At 36.5% G+C, this 19,252-nt stretch overlaps 3 protein-coding genes across 3 annotated transcripts; 2 read left to right on the top strand and 1 right to left on the bottom strand.

Moving 5' to 3' along the window:
• The first annotated feature begins 1,364 nt into the window (after positions 1 to 1,364).
• On the top strand, positions 1,365 to 5,260 carry LOC114530959 (ras-related and estrogen-regulated growth inhibitor-like). The gene is made up of 4 exons (XM_028552585.1): positions 1,365 to 1,913; positions 3,076 to 3,132; positions 3,447 to 3,523; positions 4,298 to 5,260. The coding sequence occupies exons 1-4, from the start codon at positions 1,850 to 1,852 to the stop codon at positions 4,715 to 4,717; spliced, it is 618 nt and encodes a 205-aa protein (XP_028408386.1). The 5' UTR covers positions 1,365 to 1,849; the 3' UTR covers positions 4,718 to 5,260.
• Positions 5,261 to 6,189: 929 nt separating this feature from the next.
• On the bottom strand, positions 6,190 to 18,331 carry LOC114530960 (pre-mRNA-splicing factor CWC22 homolog). The gene is made up of 27 exons (XM_028552586.1): positions 18,240 to 18,331; positions 18,078 to 18,147; positions 17,330 to 17,579; positions 17,118 to 17,181; positions 16,830 to 16,893; positions 16,703 to 16,767; positions 16,501 to 16,594; positions 16,317 to 16,391; positions 16,179 to 16,232; positions 15,909 to 15,983; positions 15,743 to 15,803; positions 15,532 to 15,635; positions 15,300 to 15,402; positions 14,931 to 14,993; positions 14,763 to 14,846; positions 14,160 to 14,247; positions 13,259 to 13,319; positions 12,967 to 13,044; positions 12,712 to 12,771; positions 12,338 to 12,430; positions 11,836 to 11,882; positions 11,558 to 11,638; positions 11,146 to 11,247; positions 10,933 to 11,057; positions 10,202 to 10,244; positions 9,556 to 9,652; positions 6,190 to 6,480 (listed from the first exon to the last, which is right to left on the bottom strand). Exons 1-26 carry the CDS (start codon positions 18,248 to 18,250, stop codon positions 9,559 to 9,561), a joined length of 2,109 nt encoding a protein of 702 aa, XP_028408387.1. The 5' UTR covers positions 18,251 to 18,331; the 3' UTR covers positions 6,190 to 6,480; positions 9,556 to 9,558.
• On the top strand, positions 7,572 to 9,130 carry LOC114530957. The gene has a single exon (XM_028552582.1). The coding sequence runs from the start codon at positions 7,656 to 7,658 to the stop codon at positions 9,102 to 9,104; it is 1,449 nt and encodes a 482-aa protein (XP_028408383.1). The 5' UTR covers positions 7,572 to 7,655; the 3' UTR covers positions 9,105 to 9,130.
• Positions 18,332 to 19,252: the final 921 nt, after the last annotated feature.

The raw sequence follows: 19,252 nt of genomic DNA on the forward strand, positions 1-19,252 counted from the left end.
AGCATATGTGAAGATGGATGTGAAACATTGTCCATTGACATTGTATACACAGCGGTAGTTGGATTTTGTGTTTACCTAATAATATCTATAGATATATCCCAATGTTCTGATACATAGGATACCTTTGGTCCCTCGTGGTAAACTAAAGCTATGCCTCAAGGCTATGCCTATGGCCTGATTTGCTTGAAATATTGCATGGATCAAATGGAATAGCGCATCGATCATGAATTAGTGCATGTTTTGCCAGTCAGTTTCCTCTGTATTTTACCTACCTATATAGGGATTTAAGACCTAATCTAAACTACAGAGGGGAGTGTAGAACTTGGCTCATCTTGAGTTCTACATCTTCAATGACTTCAATAAATGCCGATATTGCGTTGCAGAAAACCTGGCCGAGGAGGCGAATATCATTGTCCATGATATCTGGAAAAGAACAGGAAAAAAAACTTAACATCGCCATCGGTATACACATCAAGTTTTACCATTGAAAAGTACTGCCCTTTCTATTGAACAAACATGTACACGACTGTCTGATGTCTTTCAACACGTTTTTCCAATGTTGTTAAGATCTGAATTCTTTCCTCCAGTTTTGCTCCTTTGTTCGTAAACAAGGAAAAATTCGGGCCTATTAGGAGGTGTTCTGCTTCGTTGACGTCGTGTCAAAATTTCATGTCATTTAATAGGTGTTTCTCTTCCTATCCTTTTTCAGTCATTTATGCTTGATGCTCGCTACGGTCAATTATTGATCGTTGAAACATATATAACGTACGCGCTTGCCTGTTAAACTACGACTTCAATCGCAAAAATAGACTGAGTCGCGATTTGATAGAGTATATAGTCATTATTTTATACCCGCGTTTTCACTTCAACCGTTATCTGCGCCCCACTTTGTTTTTCGTTCCAAACCAAAAATATTTATAATGACATATTTCAGGTTATCTCAGTCCTGGAATGGATCGTTGCCATTCCATGAAATGAAAGCTATAACAATACATTAAGGGCGAGTCTTTCCTGTCTTTCAGCATTAGGGAAATCTCAGATTAACCCGGCAGAATTAAGATCATACTTTTACATAAGCTGTTTAGTGTCATTTATCATGCATAATAATTAGACATAGATATATAGAATACCATTCGACTGCACAAGCAATTTTGACTATAGAACCCCACCACAACTTAAATATAATAGAAAATAATTACAATTAACACCAGCTGAACAATCTCAATCAGCTTCAGTCCTGATGAATTTATGATTACGAAGCAGATTAAAACTCTCATATTTCCAATATTATCTTACTTTGTTTTACTGTTTACACGTATAAATTGAACTGCGTTTTCACAAAAACACTTCGAATTTACCTTGTTTGCACACAAAGGACGGAAACCGGTGAAAAGAACAGCGATCTTAACAACATTGTAAGCACGTCAAACATAGTCTCCAGCTGAGTATATTCTGTAAATTCGTGAATGAAGCGTTGACACATGCAGTGAGTTAATAGACGCCCAATTTGTCTCATAACACATCCTTATCATCGCAAGCAAGGAATATTTAGTCTTTGGAACACAGTGTGATTATCAGCATTTTTGACCCGGGTCACCTCTTTGGTATTGACACAGTCCCTTTATACTACACAAATCATTATTGAAACCTCTGCTTTAAGACGGAAATAAGGATTAAAAGAAGAACAAACTTGGGATTAACCAACCAAACACGGTTTCGAACTTGTTTTTTAAATCCTTCGCTGCTGCCCTACGAAAATCTGGTACCATAATTGTGCTTTAACGGTTTGATATTGTGGCTTGTCCTTGCGAACAATAGAAGGATGGGGATCTAAGAACATTTCTTAAACATGTCCAACGAAACGGGCGAAATAATGCTTTCTGTTTTCGGTGCCCCAAAAGTTGGCAAATCTGGTATGTGGACTATAGCACTATTATGCTCGTGTTTTATTTGTGTATCGACTTGATTAATGTACTGTATCATAAAAATATTGTCATTATATTGGGCGCCTTGCGGGAGGTGTTGTTTTAAAAAGTAAGCATCGTATAATGTTATTATTAATATTACTGAATGCAAGCCCTTTTCTGTCGTTTAAGTTCGGTTTCAAATATAAGGCAGTCTTTGTGCATTGTACTGTATATATACAAGTGCACAGTCGTGTGACACAGTGTTAAGTAACGATAATGTTTCATATACAATATCATACAACAGCTGGCAGTTAACATACAGTTAACACGAGGGGCAAAGTGTTATTAAAATTTTCCTTTGTGACTTGTGTGTTAATCTTGTATCTTAAGGTATTAGACTCAAGAGTCAAGGTAAGGAATTGAATTGGGATTTCCGACATTCAAGTTTTCATTTGAAATTTTATATTCCTTGCACACGTTGCCACTTGGGTTTGATTGGTCTCTATTTTTTTACATTCCTATTTTTTTACATTCTATTTTTTCACTTTCAGTTTGGGTCTTTTTTAATTTAACAACATGCCGCTTTTAGAACACTACATAACAAGCATTGCTAACGTTCCATACTGCCCATACGATTTGGATCTATGCGCTAAAGTCTACAGGGTGATGCAGCGTGACAATGTCATGGGGAGAACGGAACTGTTTAGCAGAATTTGAGATAACGTTCAATGATTTTATTAGTTGTTAATGTTTTTTCGTAACTGCACTGGTGACGACATAAATGATAGTTTATAGATGACACCTGAAACAGCCTGCCAGACAGAACTCAATAGAGAGAATATAATGACTTCGATACTGTTTCATTCATTATCGCAAATTTTCGCTATAAATCAATACGTGTATAGCCGTAGGTGCAATGATAGAATTTTCTCGGAATTTTGTAAAAAAAACCAAAAAAATAGAGGCCATCTGCTTGAGATGATAAAACGATGTGACAATTAAGGAAACTTGATACAGTATTGTTTCTCGAAGTTACATCCTTGAATGAAGAATATCCTTATATGTCATACATGAAGCAATTATCAATTAGCAGCTCTATTTTGTTTCTGTGGTATTATATAATTCGTGTTTGGGACAGGTTGATAAAAGACATTTTACTTTTTTTCAGCTTTAACCGTTCGTCTTTTAACGAAAAGATTTATCGGAGAATATGACAGTTCGTCAGGTTAGTGTAACGTGAATTGGATATTGCGAGTAAAAAGAGCGAGTAATCAAGGCCAGTAGGGTATATGGTTGATGACTTACACTTAGGGATGCTTTCCACTGTGGCGTTTTTTACGTACACCGTATAAAAGCTTAAAACCTTCTAAGTTGTTGTATAATTGTATAAACGCACGAAATCAGGCCGAATTCAATCCTAGTCCCTATGCATCTATCATTTGAAAGATTTTAAACTTTTACGTGCGTATACGCGTAGCTACGTACAAAAACGCGACAGTGGAAAACAGCCCTTACAGTGAAGTCATTTGTACATTTCAGTGTCAACATATCGTGGTGAAATCCGACACGAAGCTGGCGAAACCCTAAAGTTTTCTATTCTCGACTATCCTGCAAATGTAAGTTAAAATTAGTTTGTAAAATTGAGTGATGGCATATGATTTGGGATATGATGTCATGCGAATATGAACTTTGTCCTGTTGTGACCTACTTTATGATTGCTTGCCTGCATGTAAAGGCTGTGGTAATGGTATATAATGGTTATGATGGCATGTGAAGAAATTTGATTGCTTGCATGTGAAGGCATGATGGTAAATAATGGGTATGGCGGCATGTCTTAGTACATGATGACATGTGATGGTGTGTAACGGGTTATATACATACCATGCATGTTCGAGATAATAAAGGCATTAGCGAGGAAATATGATTGCTTGTAAGTGGAGGAATGCGATGGTATACAATGAAATGGAATGGAATGCGATGGTGAAAAATGGAATATCATAGCAGGTGATTGAATATGATGACATGTGATGATCTTAAAAGGAAAATGATGGAATGTGATGGATTATGTTGGTATGAGACAAAGAATGATGGATAATTTTGGTATATGTGATGGGTTATGTTTTCCATGAGATGGAATATGATGAATTATGTTGGTGTATGTGATGGATTATGTTGGCGGTGAATGTGATTGAATATGAAGACATGTGATGAACGGAATGGAGATCGGTTAAAATGAAATGTACAATGAGAAAAGAAAAGTTAGAGAAAGGAATGTGATGTAAAATAATAGCATAGAATGAAATGTGATAAAATAGAATGAATACAATAGAAGTAGAAAATAATAGTTCCTCTCAAGTTCTATGCTAACAAGGCATTTTCTAACTTTTTAGTTAAAAGAATTCACGCCATCTTTGCTGAACTCATGTGACTGCTGTGTCGTTGTGTATTCAATAACAGACTCAAATAGTTTTAATGAAGCTATTAACTACGTCCAAACGATCTCAGAATTCAGAGATTCAGAAAATTCTGAGGTGATCATCCTATTGCTAGGCAACAAACGTGACTTAGTTGGTGCGCGGAAAGTAACGTACGAAGAAGGCAAGTCAGTAGCAGCGAGACTGGATTGCGTATTTTTTGAGGTCTCCGCAGCCGAAGATTATTTCAACGTTCAAACTGTTTTCAAAGAACTCTTACTCCAAGTGAGGAAAACTCGTTTGGCTGAAAAACGGCAAAGAAAACTTTCTGCTAAAAAGAAAGCTGTTAATAAGTTGTTTGGTTTTGGGGGAAGAACGCGCAGTGGAACACTTTGAACACACCTGTTGTAAATTCTATTTCCATTGTATATATTTAGTTACATTTTGACGGCTGTGCACGATGAGATATGTATGAAACAAGATACCGCCCCGAAAATTCATGGCTAATTTTTCCTACCCGTGTGAAATCAATGACATTGTAACTCATCGCGTGGCCTCTGCAGATATAAAAGTGTTAGTCTTCCTATCTGCAAGCCGCATGCAAATGAGTTCTTATCGTATATCTCCAAAGGCACATCTCACGATACAATAATAAATAAAGCAATTTAAATTTAGGAATATTCAATATCGGTCATTCACAATCAAAAAATACCGGGCAGCGTAGTTGAAAATAGTAATTAACGTGGACACAAGGTTTTAATTGGATTAGGCAATTTGACCGGCTGACAGACAGACCAAAGGGAACCTTATTTATTTAATCCGTATGCATGCTCTGCATGGGAGAATATTTGTATGGACTATATGTCTACCATAAAATTTCGTCAGGGCATCAATTTTTTCGCCAGTCCCTTCTCTTAGGACATGGGGATTCGGACGACTGATATACAGGGTGTCCCAAAAAAACCGAAAACTATTGAAATCACTCATTGTTAAAATCTGAATGCCGTGTTCACGAATTTCAGCCCGTGGGGATTTAATGCAACTTATAAAATGCTAAATGCTTTGTGTTGCTAGAGAAAGGGGACATGTCGAAGGTCATGGTCCTTGAGATGCACATTTAAATAATGTTATCCATATTTGCAAATTGTAAATATTGTTAATAAATATCATTTTTAAGAACAAGTAAATTTTGCAGCATCATATGCATGCATAAAAATGCTTATGGCAACCCTGATTTATACACTTGTGGGCCCAACAGAGTGCTTAGGCATTCAAACTCTAACAATGGCATTGTTAAGGGTGATTTCAATAGTTTTCGTTTTTTTTGGGACACCCTGTATAGTAAGAATGGCAGGCCTTCGGGGTGCTCGCGGCATCTGCTACGAATCATTGCAGCTAATGTCGGTCATGTTGCATAAAGGTCCCACACAAATAAAATTTAGTGTTGTGGAGATGTCTGTAAAGACTTTCTATAAATTCTCGTTTCTATTTGTTGATGCATGGCCATGGTAAACGAAAAATATTTTTAGGACACCAATATCTTCTTAAATCGAATCCGTTACACATAGCTGCCATTAAGCCTCATTATGGTGTTAAAAACATTAAAACGTTCTGTAAACTCTGTGATACATTTAAGTAAAAAGAGTTACTGGAAAGATCAATATATTCTCTGGGAAACTTTCTGTGAAACTCGAATATTTTCTGGGAACTGGGTTCACAGGTTTTGATACTTTTTCCATGCAGCACTGGCTACGCAGGCGAAAATTTCTAAAACAATATTCAATCGCATCTAAATTTCTTCAAACTTCGGGTAAGCACAAAATCACTTCAAGGACATAGACATATATATACACATATCTGAACGGAAATTTTAATTTTCTGTACAAAGTGAAAAAATCTTTTGTATTATTCTCCTTTTTTTCTGCACACGGAGACCACAGTGTTCAACTTTCAGGAAAAGCTATCAAGACTAGAAAAAAGGGTTTATATCAATGTTTATATCATTCACTTCATCCTTTAGGAATTCAGTTGACCGAACAAGAAATACGAAGTCAGTCGGTTAAGCACATCATCCGACCGATAAATTCTTGCTTCACGAAAATTATAGTGGTCACTTTCATCTGATGTTCATCCATTTGCTTCATTCGACATGATAATTTCTAAAGTTCGGAAACAAATGAAAATAATTTTACTCTTTAAGTCTGACGGGAAAATGCTGCCATCATGTTTGCATAATAAAAAAGGGATTTAGGACCCAACATGCATGCATATTGTTTTAAGGAAAGATATTATATTCAAACATACTGATATGATCTTAAAACGTTAATAGCAACGTTTATTTACCCCAATAGTTTTCATTGCTTTCCTGAATTAAAACAATACGTATTAAAACAATATTAATTGTAATAGGAATGCGGCTCCCTCAGGCACGTCTCCGGTAACGGGTTTAAGGATGAAAATCCTGCGGAACACATGCAGAAACGATTACGATTCATTACGATTTTATTTTCCTTTCTTTATCGGTTGATATCAGTGTTATTATATGTTTAAAAGAGACAAGAATTCGGCCATGCATGTTTATCAAACTCCTCCGGCCTTAATGCATATCTAAATTAAGAAATTGAGTGTCAAAATGAATTATCCCTGTCGTATAATTTTAAATGAAAGCAAATAAAAGTGAAGATATATCATCAACTGCCATTATAAAGCAATTTTAAGGACTTTCTTTCGCGGTGAGGTAAGGGCTCTTTTCATTTCACCTGCTATGCCACAATTATTCTAATGAGAACGCTATCTGTTATTAAACACAGCATGCAGGTCATGTTTAAAAACATTGCGGCCAGTCGCCATAGTGATATTTCTATGTTTTCTAGGTGTTTATAGAGCGACAACTTCCCTTTCTGTCATATTTCTGCGAGTAGCATAGAGACCCAAACATCATTTTATATAGGACCGTAGCAATATCGTCATTCCTTCTCAAGAACTGAGTAAACTGGGAGACATCTCCTAACGAAGTTTCGCCAATTCGAACACTGTGTTCTCAACGTATCGTATCAAAAGATCGTAACACTGGAACTGCGTATCCTGTATATTTTTATTGGCGGATAAATCGTAGGAGTTTGCTAGCTAGTCATAAAACTAGAGCTTTTAGCAGATAAACATCATCACAAAATATCGCAGAAGCTTCTTGGAAAGAGAGAACAATACAAAACTACCTTTATGAACCATCAAATTACAGCACGATGGTAAATTACTACAACTTGTCCAAGCAATAAAAAGATAGCTCGTGCATTTATACGAAAAGTATAAAGTTTTAAAGAACTCACCCGCGAGAATGGCATCAAAACGAAATACCTTTATACACGAAAGGATTGGTTTACAACCATTTGATGCAATCCAATTGAATCACTATACCAGAGTTCAGTTGTTCCTCAAGAACGGGCTAGACCCAGACCACCGCGATCTTCAACGGCGAACCTTGCTGATGAGTGCCTGTTGTCTTCCGACAGAGAAGAGCGCTGGAAAGTATTGTAAGCTTCTGCTCAAGTATAAAGCGAGAATAGAGTTATCGGATGAGAATGGACTGAACGCCATGCACTATGCTGTTCTAAATGAACAGGAAAACAACGTGAGCCGGTTTTTGGAGTATGCAGGAAACTTTGATATAAATATGAAGGATGGCTTTGGTAACACCGCATTAATGCTGGCCGTGTTCACAAGGAATGATCGAATCGTACAAAAGATGGTGCAGAGTTTAAGAAAGTATGATCTATCTGTAGATATATGCAATCATGACGGGAACACACCGCTTATTCTTGCTACACTACTTCATGAGGACGCCATTGCTAAGTGTTTGGTTGAGGTAGGAAAGGCTTCGACACAAATACGAGATAGACATTTCAGAAAGACCGCGAAAGAATGGCAGCATGACACATCAATGGACCGGTGCGTTCTCAGAGGATCTCCTATATATACCGCCATCAGGAAACAATCCATCACGAATCCTTCAACATCCCACGTTGCACTTAATGACTGTACAAATCTATCAATCAGTAACCCCACTCTGAAACGTGCTATCCAAAAAAACCCGTCGGGATATGTAAGTTACCCTTTATTCATTTCATCGGGAAGATTTTCTAAACTGAGGCCTGAAAAGCAGCCAAAGTCAGAAGAAAGCTTTTACAGATATCCAGATTTAATTCCAGTGTACAAATTGTATGAACAAGAAACCGCCAGTTCGTATCGGAAAAGTGCCCCTCCACGAGTTAAAACCCCACCGGCACCGAGTTCGGATTCCTCGTCAGAAGGTACTACCTGGCGTAAGACCATACTAGCAATGAAGTTGAAACAAAGACGGCATACAATAGCTCTGAGTCGAAGCTTGCCCAACAATTTATCAAGTAAAAAATTATTTGCGTTATCCATGTCGGAACCGCAATCGCGTTCGAATAGTCTGTCAACTAACGAAGCAATATTTGACCCTTCGCAATGGTCGACAATACAACGAAACACACGAAGGAATTCGTTTCGATCACCATACGACAGTCCAGTGCCCGCGACAGCACCTGGGGAGTTGGAATTAGGTCACAGACGTTCTTCCAAACCTAAGGACTCGAAGTTTCAGAGAAGGCTATCGGTTAGTTTTATGTCCCCTGAAAATGAAACAAGTGACCATCCGTCCCGGTCTCCGCGGTTACAAAGAAGCGTGTTGAAGCACAACAAACTAGAGAGTGAATTACCAATAGTTATAGAAGATAATACTGTAAGACTGAATGAAGATTAGCCATTATCATTGCTAAAATAACTATACCATATATATATAATATCTATTAAAATTTTAGCCTTTCTTTCTCGAAATTAATTGTCATTTTGGTGGATGTTAACGAGTGCCCTTGCCATATTTTTTCTCATTTCACTGATGAGAAAAATTTAAATATGACGCTTGCAATATTTCGTACCAAACGCCCACCCCCCTCCCCCACCCGCGCAGTCCCTTCTTTAGGGACAATACAGTGCTATCAATATAGTTCAGTGGTTGTAGTAAATTGTTGCCTGATGCATGACAGGGACAATGAAATTTGAGAATCAAAGGAGGAGGAGGAGGCATGGAAGACGCTCGTGTATGCCAGTTTATTCGATTACATAAGCCGAGGTAAGAATCGTATGCGATAAAACCATCGCATTTTGCACACCAGACCGCTGACAAATTTATGAAATATAACCAAAAAGTGTACCTTCTATCTCCTCTTCCTTGAGGAATTACCGTCAGAGTGCCTTCCTTTTGATGATCGCTCTGGATGATGTTTTGATGAACTCTCTTTGCGTCGTGACCTAAAATAGAGCAGTTTTGTCAAACGAAGTTTTGGGATAATTTTGGCTACGTTCACTTGGAAACCGTAGAAATTCGAGCACGGGTTCATAATTATTTGCCCGATCTATACAATGAGCGTATATAGCCTTAGTCTCTATCTGACCAGGGGCCAGTTGTTCAAAGCTGGATTAGCGCTAACCCTGGGTTAAATTCTAAACCACCGTTTTTGGTTTTAAGTGCTTCTGAACCGCTATTCGTTTTCACAAACTTCACTTCACAAAATATAATAATATATGGTCAAGTTTGCTTACAAGCGATTAAAAAAAATTAATGGAAAGATTTGCTTTCACCCAGGGTTAAGCTAACCGGTTTTTAACAACCGGCCCCAGGTGTTCTAATAGAGCTATACAAACTCAGCGATGTGATTGGATAGAGAAAAATTCGCAGACCAATCCCGTTGCCAGATTTTGATTTTCGCGTCGCGTGAACAAATCTGAGCAATTTTGTTTTAGGCAACAAGACAACTTTATCAAATGCATATTGCATATGTACTTTTATTTCATAGCTACCTTTTCTTCTTTCTGTCTTCCTCCTCTGATGAAGATGAACTATCTGTGAAATGGGAGAATAGATTCCATCTTTCTTATTCTTTAAGTCTTAACTTATTTCTTAACTTTGAACTCGTTTTAATTATCTCGAACCAGCTTTATCCGTCGAGGGCTGTTTCCCACTTACCGCACGCACGTATCCTTATAATCCTAAATCCTTATATATGTTATCTTTGAAAAAAGTAAATAAATCGAAAGAGCTTAGTTTCTCGCGCATTTTTAGTATACCTTTTCGTTGACCAAGGAGAATGTAAATTTCTCTGTGGGTGTCACAGCAGAAAGCAGCCTTAAATGAAACAGACGTCCTCGGACGAAACTTTCAAACCTCAACCAGCTTTGAACTATACCTAACTCTTTGACTGGGAAGACTTCGGTTTGGTAGTCGAAAGCTCGCAAAGAATTAAAAGTTTAGTCAGAGAACGTCTGCTTGATTTCAATTGTGTGTAAACCTGGCTACGATATCTTCATATTTAACACGTTCGTTTGAAACTCGGTTCTTCCCGCAAATTCGTTGGCTTTGCGAGAATTGCTTGTGGGTGATTCTCTGGTCACACAAGTGACGCACATTGCTGTTTCTTCAGGCTTCATATTTTGCATGTAACAAAATAAAATAGTATTGTCCCGTGTGCGACCGGAGAATCACCCTTGTGGGTAATACGAGAAAACCATGCAGGCTGGCAACAGGAGAATACCTTCACTATCACTGGAATCTTCACTGTTGGACTCGCTGGAATCACTGCTGTCCGAAGAGTCTGAAGACTCGGGTTTAGAGATTGTCTTCTTGGGTGCGTTCTTTAAATGCTCACGCAAACCATCTCTGAAGGAGAAAAAAGTAGTACTTTTCGAAGTTTCGCAAAAACAAAAAGTATACATATAGAATGTTAAAAAGTAAATATAATACATACGTAAGGCCACCAAGACCGATTGCTGTGAAAAAGTTGATAGCAAATCGCGTGTTTCGAGGATTATCGCGCGGAAACAGTCCTTCAAAATACATCTGCAGTGTCCTTTGAGGAATAGAGAATAAAAATTAAGATATGACTGAAGCATAGTTTCAGATCAAAATGAACCAAAGACCATGCAAATAGGAAATACAGAAAAATATGCAACTCAGGTCGTTTGTATGGAATCAAATTCTTACGGCAATCCTACCAGGAACCTAGCCAAAAATTGCTACAGCATGTAATGTTTGGCATCTCCTTTCAATGTTGTTTCCACTGAATGGTTCGTTAAAAGAACATAGGTGGGGTCCAAGTAATACGACATTTTTTTATATGGAATATTCGATATACTAGGAAAGACTGATTTACGACTTACTCATCTTTTAGTCTCTCATTCAGTTTCGGAAGGCCCATGTATTCTGATAACTCTTGAAATAAAATCTTTATAAAAATACGACTGTAATAGAAAACAAATGAGAATTAGTGAAATGCACGACCATGCACTTCACATGTGTCGTGCCATATAAAGGCTATTTCACTATTAAAATGTCATAGATCAACACAGTTCAACACACAATACCGAGCACAATAGCATTTCGAGTTGTCTAAAATGACATTAAAAGAACAAAATTTTACAGCGATCATGCAACATACCTTGAAGAGGTCGTTTCTTCTTCGTTCAGATTGATATCAGCAAGAACCTGTGTACAAGAGCAAAAGAGTTTTGTTTGCCTGTTTATCGTCTTGTTTTATTTTTTTGTAAATGCAACAATGTTATATTAAACCCAAATCCAATCTTTAACGTCCCACCCAACCGTTCGCGTGGTCCTGATCCGTTCACCTCTGTTTTACTGTTTAATGCCTTGTTTTATATGTTTAACAGTTCTGACACACAGCCGTTTACTTTTTGTTAATTTTATTGCTGTTAATGTGATGTGTATTACAAACATGAAACAATTCAGTAATATGGAGTAAATAGCATATATATAATTCCTAGAGATTTAGCAAGGTTTATGATAAATGATCCAGTGGTAAAACGAATCATTGTATCAGACCTTTAGTGTTTCATAAAAGAGCCTTATTAGAATTACATGCATATAACAATAACAGTCACAATACATTACGTATATAGAATTTAGCCGTCTTTCAAACTCACCGTCCAAGGTATTGCGTCAGTGTAGAGAAGATGGCTGAAAAACTTCGCAACATTTCTTAACTTGTTCGTCTCCAATCTATGGATCGTGTCGTACTATACAAAAAAAGGAATTTGCAAGTTTCTGACTCTAACTCTTCTGACTCTAACAATCCATTGCTCTAAAAAAAGTTCATTGCTTTGTGCTAACTAGCCAAAAAGAATGACTTAAATATTGCACCCGGTGTAGATACAACAGATGCATGCGGTATATATCTCAAATGTTGTAACTGTAAGACGGTATTCGACGAAACGTTGTCCTTCATGCATGGTTTGAATATCCCTTCGGACCCTTCCTTCCTTGACTGAATTAATTAAAACATGTTTTAAGCGCTTACTTGATCTTTAAAAAGTCGAACGAATTCATCGACATATTCTCTCTTGAGTTGACAAAATCGCTAGAATTAGACAAAATGCAAAACGTTACAATGACACAACAAGGACCAGACGAAATAAACGATGAACACGGATCACGTTTTAGCAGTATTTTTACCACCACCAATCGTACCCTAACCGGTCCTCATTATCTAATCCCATCACTTAGTTTAAAAGTTGGAAACGCCGTCAAACAAAAGTCATATGACGACGATCACCTGTCCAAGAAGTCCAAAAAACTTTTCATAAGATCTCTGTTGAGCACAACAGTCGATAACCATGTTACATACTTCCCCCTGAACGAATAAGAAAAACAAAATTAAAGATGCGACTCAAAATGACACTTTGCATGAGTACTAAGTAATGATAATAGTCACCTAAACTGTGGGTTATCTGACTGATAATAGCCTTAGTCTAAGATATGGTAAACTAAGCCTAAATTTAGAGTCACCCAATGGCACCTTTTTGGGCCGATGAACAAACTGTTCTTTGTCTATAAACTAGTCTTACCATTTGACTTGGTTGAATTTGCATTTTCATCATTTTATGAGCACATTCCTGATAATCCAAACTGAAAGAAGGTGATAACGATGGATTTTAGTTTAGTCATGCTTTGTAACATGTCCAGCAAAAATGTTAAGAATAAAAAAGCTATATAGCATCAAATGTGGTATAACAACTGCCTAAACAGACAAAACACTTCTCGACGTTTCGACCTGAGGGCCTTCGTCAGGAGAGTTATAGGCAGTTGTTATACCACATTTGATGCTAAGTTGTTTGAAGACGCTGCCACGCTGCTCCTATGGTTATATAAAAAAGGTATGTTTTATACTGATTTCATATTCTTAATGTAACATATAAAAACCAATTATTTGATTAGTTCCAAGTTATAGGTAGGTTTAGTTTATCTTTACGTGCATGTATTTTTGTCTTTCAAAAATAGTCAAACACGCACCGTACTTATAATCGAGTAACAGCAGATGACGCCCTAGCAACAATTGATAATCCTACTGTTCTGGGCATGCAATTGTTCGCATATTTTCACAATAACTTTTTTCATCGGTTGTTTATAAAAGTTGAACATTTTTTCCATGAGTAAATGGTTCAATATAAATCATATTTTGTAAGTTTTGAAACAAGCGGCGGTGCAGAAGTACATAAACTAAAACAGCGGATTAAAATTTAACTCAGGGTTAGCGATAAGCTATAGCTTTAAACAGTCGGCCCAACGGAGGTGGGAAAAAACGAGCACAAAAGCGGGTTGAGGGAAACCGTATCACTTATATTTGTAATCGCACGAATATCTTGATTATTAGATGAAAGAATTAAGTCGGATTCAACAAATCTTTAGTAAACATGATTACACCAGAAAGGGAAAGGGATTTTTCTATCAAAATGCATGACAATATACCTTGATTGAATAGTGAGATAAACGGTGCGACGCAAGGCAACAAGGTTAGTTTCTGTTTGGTCCAAGATGTCCATTTTTTCTGATTCCTCTGCAACAACATGAAATATTTGATAATGCATGGTGCTCGTATTACTATTACGGTGCTAGTGCGGATAGTGTCTATTACATTAGCGGTAGGTTTTACGGTCAAAATAGAAGGAAAATTGAACCACTGAACCCAACTGGTTCGACCGTCAATACAGCTCTGAACAGAAAGTTAATACATAGCGTCAACAATGCATGGATACCAGTGGCATTGGGAATAACTTAAGGCTGATATTTTCCAGTTTAATTTGTCCAATGCCATATTTATACCCATATAAAGATAATTACAGTACTAATAAGCCCTCGACTAAACTATAAGAAACAAGGTGAAATATATCCCAATGAAAATTTTTTACTTGCCAACTTTTAAGAAGCTTAAAACCTGTTCTTCCATTAAGCTTTACACGCTTTAGGGTTTCAGAGGACAAAGGTCTTTACAAGCTGTATTTAGAGTGCATGTAATTTTTCAAGAACAACAAAGCGTCCGTTCTTAGGTCTTTACTAAGTGAAAGGAATTACCTGCGTTGTCGTCGCTGTTTTCGTCATCACTTTCTGAGCCTTCGTCACTGGATTCACCATCAGACGAACCTTCACCAAGTAACTCTAGTAATAGACAATTATTCATTGTAATGAGAAATATCTAATACCCATTCCTGATGATGAAACGAAATCATAAATGCCGCGAACCTTTCTTGATCTGGTTGTATTTTTCTTCGTTAGCGAGATAATCTGGATCAAACTTGAAAACATCTAAAAGAAAAAAACACACGATGGATTCTCAGTCTCACGTCGATGCAAAGTCATCACGTCGATGTTAAAGGTGTTGTCACGTGAACAGACAAGTGCAAAAGACAATAAGTGTTTGACACGTGAACAGACACGTGCAGCTAGTCTATATCAGACCATCAGAATTCTGGCTCTGTGGTACAAGTCTAAACTAGGTGCGTTGCTGGTCTGATACAAGTTTGTTTACAGGTCTGGTATCAGCCTGTCGAAGTTCCAGCTGTAGGTCTCGTGTTTTTGCGTGTGCATACGCAGACATCATGAACGACTTACTTAAGATATCTTCAGTTTTTCCAGCTTCTTCAAGACGTAATAAATGAGTAATTTGGTCGGATTCATCAACAACATCAAGTTCTTCAATTACAGAAGGATGATCCTAGAAAATAACATAATTTAGTTCGATTAAAATAAAAAAACACAACTCGAGGGTTCAGTCCCACAAGTTTCAACTGAATAAGTTACATGACCTCGCCAATAACGTGTTTTAAACATTATGAAGTCTTACTTTAAATTTGTCTTTCCTAATAGCAAACATAACTTCAACCATATACTGAACTCTCTTTTCAATCTCTGAGTTGTGTAGAATGTTTCTGAGGCGTTCAAATACAGCTAAAAAAATGGTGAGAGAGACATGCAGTGAAGAGATAACAAAATAACTTGAAAGCCAAGATTAAACTATGTACATGTATATTTATAGTCATTTGAGAATATATTACCATTAATTCCCCTTGGGGAAACATCGGTGAGTTTCATTCCACACTCTTTCAGGAAAGCAATCTAAAGGAATTTACATTATGATGTTGCTAGCAAAAACAAAAAATCTGGCTAAGCATTTAAGTCAGGACAATTACCAAGAAACTGTATTGAAGAGGAAGAACTTACAGATAATTCAACACTGTCATCTGTTGGTGTCTGTAGAAGTAATGTTAGAATCTCCAAAGCTAGAATTTCATGAGCCTAGAACAAGTATAGAGCATGTTTGAATACAAAACCTGACAATACAAATCTACAGCATTATCAACTGATTTTCCCTCTAGACATCCAGTACTGTAGGGAACAGAGTTAAGATCAATTTATTTCCTGTTGAAATGAACATATTATCGCAATACTGAATACTGACTATTGCAGCATTAATAAACAACAAATACTTACAACTTGTTGATTAATTAAATGTGCGATAAATCTGGTAGCAGAGAGACAAATAGCCTAAAATAAACAAAAGAACCCAATCTGTTACTATTAAATATTTGAAAGAAATAATGTTATAAGCAAACTGTGATACAACAGTACCTTGTTATTCCGTCTGTATGATCGTCGGAAGAGTAAAATCAATCTTCTTAAAATGAGATCACCAATTTTTGGAAACTAATCAAAATTCAGATATCAATCATCAGATGCATATTGGAGATTCAACAAAATACCAAACTCATGAAGAATTATGAAAAAATGGATTTAAATGAAATATTGTGTTTACCTTAGTATTAATAACAGACACAAGGGCAGCATAAACATGAGTGAAGGTTGGTGAACTGGACTGTGCCTTGATAATAGCTTGTGCAAGTAAACCTCTGCAAGCATGACAACAAGTGATTAGATTTGATAACTTTATGTATATTGTTTAAATTTGTAACTAATACATTATACAGTTTTTAGGCTACAATTTTTAACAATCTCACCTTCCACGAACAATATTTTCTTGGAAAAGTTCTCTTACAATATTTCCAAGATTTGATGTATTAACCTAAAGAGATTTCTAGATTAGGACATTTATGTTGTTCTTAGTGCAAAGTGTTTTAAGTTTACCTTATTGATAAGACCATTAATACTTTTCTTTAATGCCTCCCAGCTTAATCTCTGGTACTCAGTACTGAATACGAGAAACAAAATGTATTTAGCAGGTAAACCATACAAAGTCAAGTGGAAAAACCTAACTCTTAGACTCTACTATAAAAAGACTTCTTCCTATAGCTCTAACTGTGTGACAGTGTGCACTCTAAACTTAGTAAGGCAAAAACCAAATCTTAATATCTTGAAAAGATAGTTCAATTTAAACAATATGTACTACCATTTGACAGCATAATATTACCATACCTGCTTTTGTCAGTAATTTGTTCCTGAAGCATCTTGAGCTTTGCAGGAGGAATGTAAGCACCACCTTGACAACAAAAAAATCCAATAAATATATTTCTGAGAGCTATGTGCAAAACATGTTCAGTATGTTTTACCTTTTTTTAATTTATAATTGCCTTGTGACACATGCCTAATAACATATGGTAATTAGTAACAAATGGTTGATTAATTACCAGCTCTTGTTAGTATTGATTCTTTTTTCTTTGCATCAGTATTTTTATCCAATTCATCAGGTTTCTTAACATCTTTTTCGTCTGAATTTTCATTCTTTTTTTGTTCTTCTTTATCCTTCTCCACCCTGTCATATCCTTTGTTATCTCTTTCATCTTTTCTCTCCCTCGACCTGTCTCGCCTTTTTTTTCGCTCTTCATGTCTTTCCTTGTGTCTCTCATCTTTTGTATTCTCTTCATGAGTTCTTTTCCGCTATTAAAAAATGTTCATACAAATTCACTATATTAGTCACAGGTATATAAACAGTGCTATATAATCTCTTGTTAATAATATTAATGCAAAATGTTCTGATGCTGAATGGAGAGTGGAATTGGTAAAGCAAATTAAGTATTAATGAAAAATTGCAACATGTGGGAGAGGGGAAGGAAGAAAAGGGTATCAATTCAAGTCCAGGAAAGAAAATTCATGATAGAAATTGCCACTCTTCAAAAGAAATAAATCTTGGATTTGTTTCATTTCTTGGAAGAGGTCTTTGACAGCTTGGGGTTCAGTTTGTAAATGTAATGGCCCAATGCCCAATACTGCACTATATTAACTATGTACAACAAGTCTACAATTATAAAACGTGACCAACCGTATACCAGCTTCAGCTTAAAAAATATCAATCCCTGCTGAAAATATGGTAATCTTGAACTACGTAAAGCAACGAAGGTATTGATTTAGGCTGCCTATAGGAAAAACTGTACTAACCTGCGATGAAGACATTTCATCGTGGCGATTTCGGTATTCCTCGCGCCTCGACCGCCTCTCTTCGTGATCACTATTAGACAGAAGATACAAAACTATTAGGTTCTTCATTGCCTGGAAATATAAACCAAAACTAGAAATAAGTTTTAAAATATCTTTCTCCACCTTGTAGGCATTTTTTGTTACGTATTTTGTCTTTGAAAAGTAGAAAACGACGTTTTAAATCAGCAAAATGTTTCCGCCATTTTTGTTTTGCCCGCTAGTGCTTCTGGAGACTGGGTTGGAATAAAGAATAGGTACGCATATGAACGCATAGTCGAACCACTGATAAGGCAATGGGTTCGCCAACCAAGGTTAATTAAACAGGCCAAACCACTGGGCAAAACTGGCTTGGCAACACACATGCGATCGTAAGTGATTTGAATAATTTGTTACTTTTCAAAATACACTTTACTATATAATAAAGATTAAAGAAAACGAGACTCCTAAAATATTAAAAAGTGCATGTGATGTAATTGTAAATGTCATCAAATGTGCTTCAAAAGAACTGCACAAAACGTGTGGTCGTTTCGTCACTTTCGTCCGATCTAACTAAACAAGCCTGGAATAACATCATCTTGCAAAAATGAACTTCAGTTTGGCAAAAGCCTACGTCATTTAAAATAATTTGATGTCACCATGCAAAATTACCAGAATATAGACCAACAATTGCGAAACTTAGTAACCGCGCCTTCGTGCAACATGGAAACGAGGCTTATTATGCAAAAAACAATATTTGTATTTTTTGTAGTACAAAGCTATTCGCCGAGTTATATGCCGTTTTTCGCCTTTGTTTTACATATTTTTCGATTCCTTTCAGCTTGGTTTCATCGTTGTTATCATAGTTTACAGGTTAGGAAGTTTTGCCTTTCAATTAAGGCGTTTTTGTGGTGTTTTCATTAATCTTTTCGACTGCTTTCGTCGGGGAAGTATGGAAAAGGCCGACACAAACTCAGGTAAAAATTTAGTTTTTCCAAACTATTTCGTCTCAAGTTTTGAAAATGTATTTCATTTTTCTCCCTCTTATTTGTGCAAAATTTGGCGATATATATTTGGTGCAAAATCTATGTTTTTGTGACAAGGATTATTGAAAAGTCACGATCGAACCAACCACCATGTTCACATTTCTCATCTAAAAT

This window comes from Dendronephthya gigantea, unplaced genomic scaffold, assembly GCF_004324835.1.
Source record: "Dendronephthya gigantea isolate DGI-Jeju-01 unplaced genomic scaffold, DenGig_1.0 000067F, whole genome shotgun sequence".
Taxonomy (NCBI): Eukaryota; Metazoa; Cnidaria; class Anthozoa; order Malacalcyonacea; family Nephtheidae; genus Dendronephthya; species Dendronephthya gigantea.

Bases quoted from the DNA above. Each gene is read 5' to 3' on its own strand.
- LOC114530959 (XM_028552585.1), top strand. From the start codon at position 1,850: ATGTCCAACGAAACGGGCGAAATAATGCTTTCTGTTTTCGGTGCCCCA. The intron at 1,914-3,075 runs GTATGTGGACTA...ACTTTTTTTCAG, and splicing joins CCCAAAAGTTGGCAAATCTG to CTTTAACCGTTCGTCTTTTA. The intron at 3,133-3,446 runs GTTAGTGTAACG...TGTACATTTCAG, and splicing joins AGAATATGACAGTTCGTCAG to TGTCAACATATCGTGGTGAA.
- LOC114530957 (XM_028552582.1), top strand. From the start codon at position 7,656: ATGGCATCAAAACGAAATACCTTTATACACGAAAGGATTGGTTTACAA.
- LOC114530960 (XM_028552586.1), bottom strand. The intron at 16,392-16,500 runs GTAAACACAATA...AATTTTGATTAG, and splicing joins TGTCTGTTATTAATACTAAG to TTTCCAAAAATTGGTGATCT. The intron at 13,320-14,159 runs GTATATTGTCAT...ACCTTCTTTCAG, and splicing joins TATCTCACTATTCAATCAAG to TTTGGATTATCAGGAATGTG.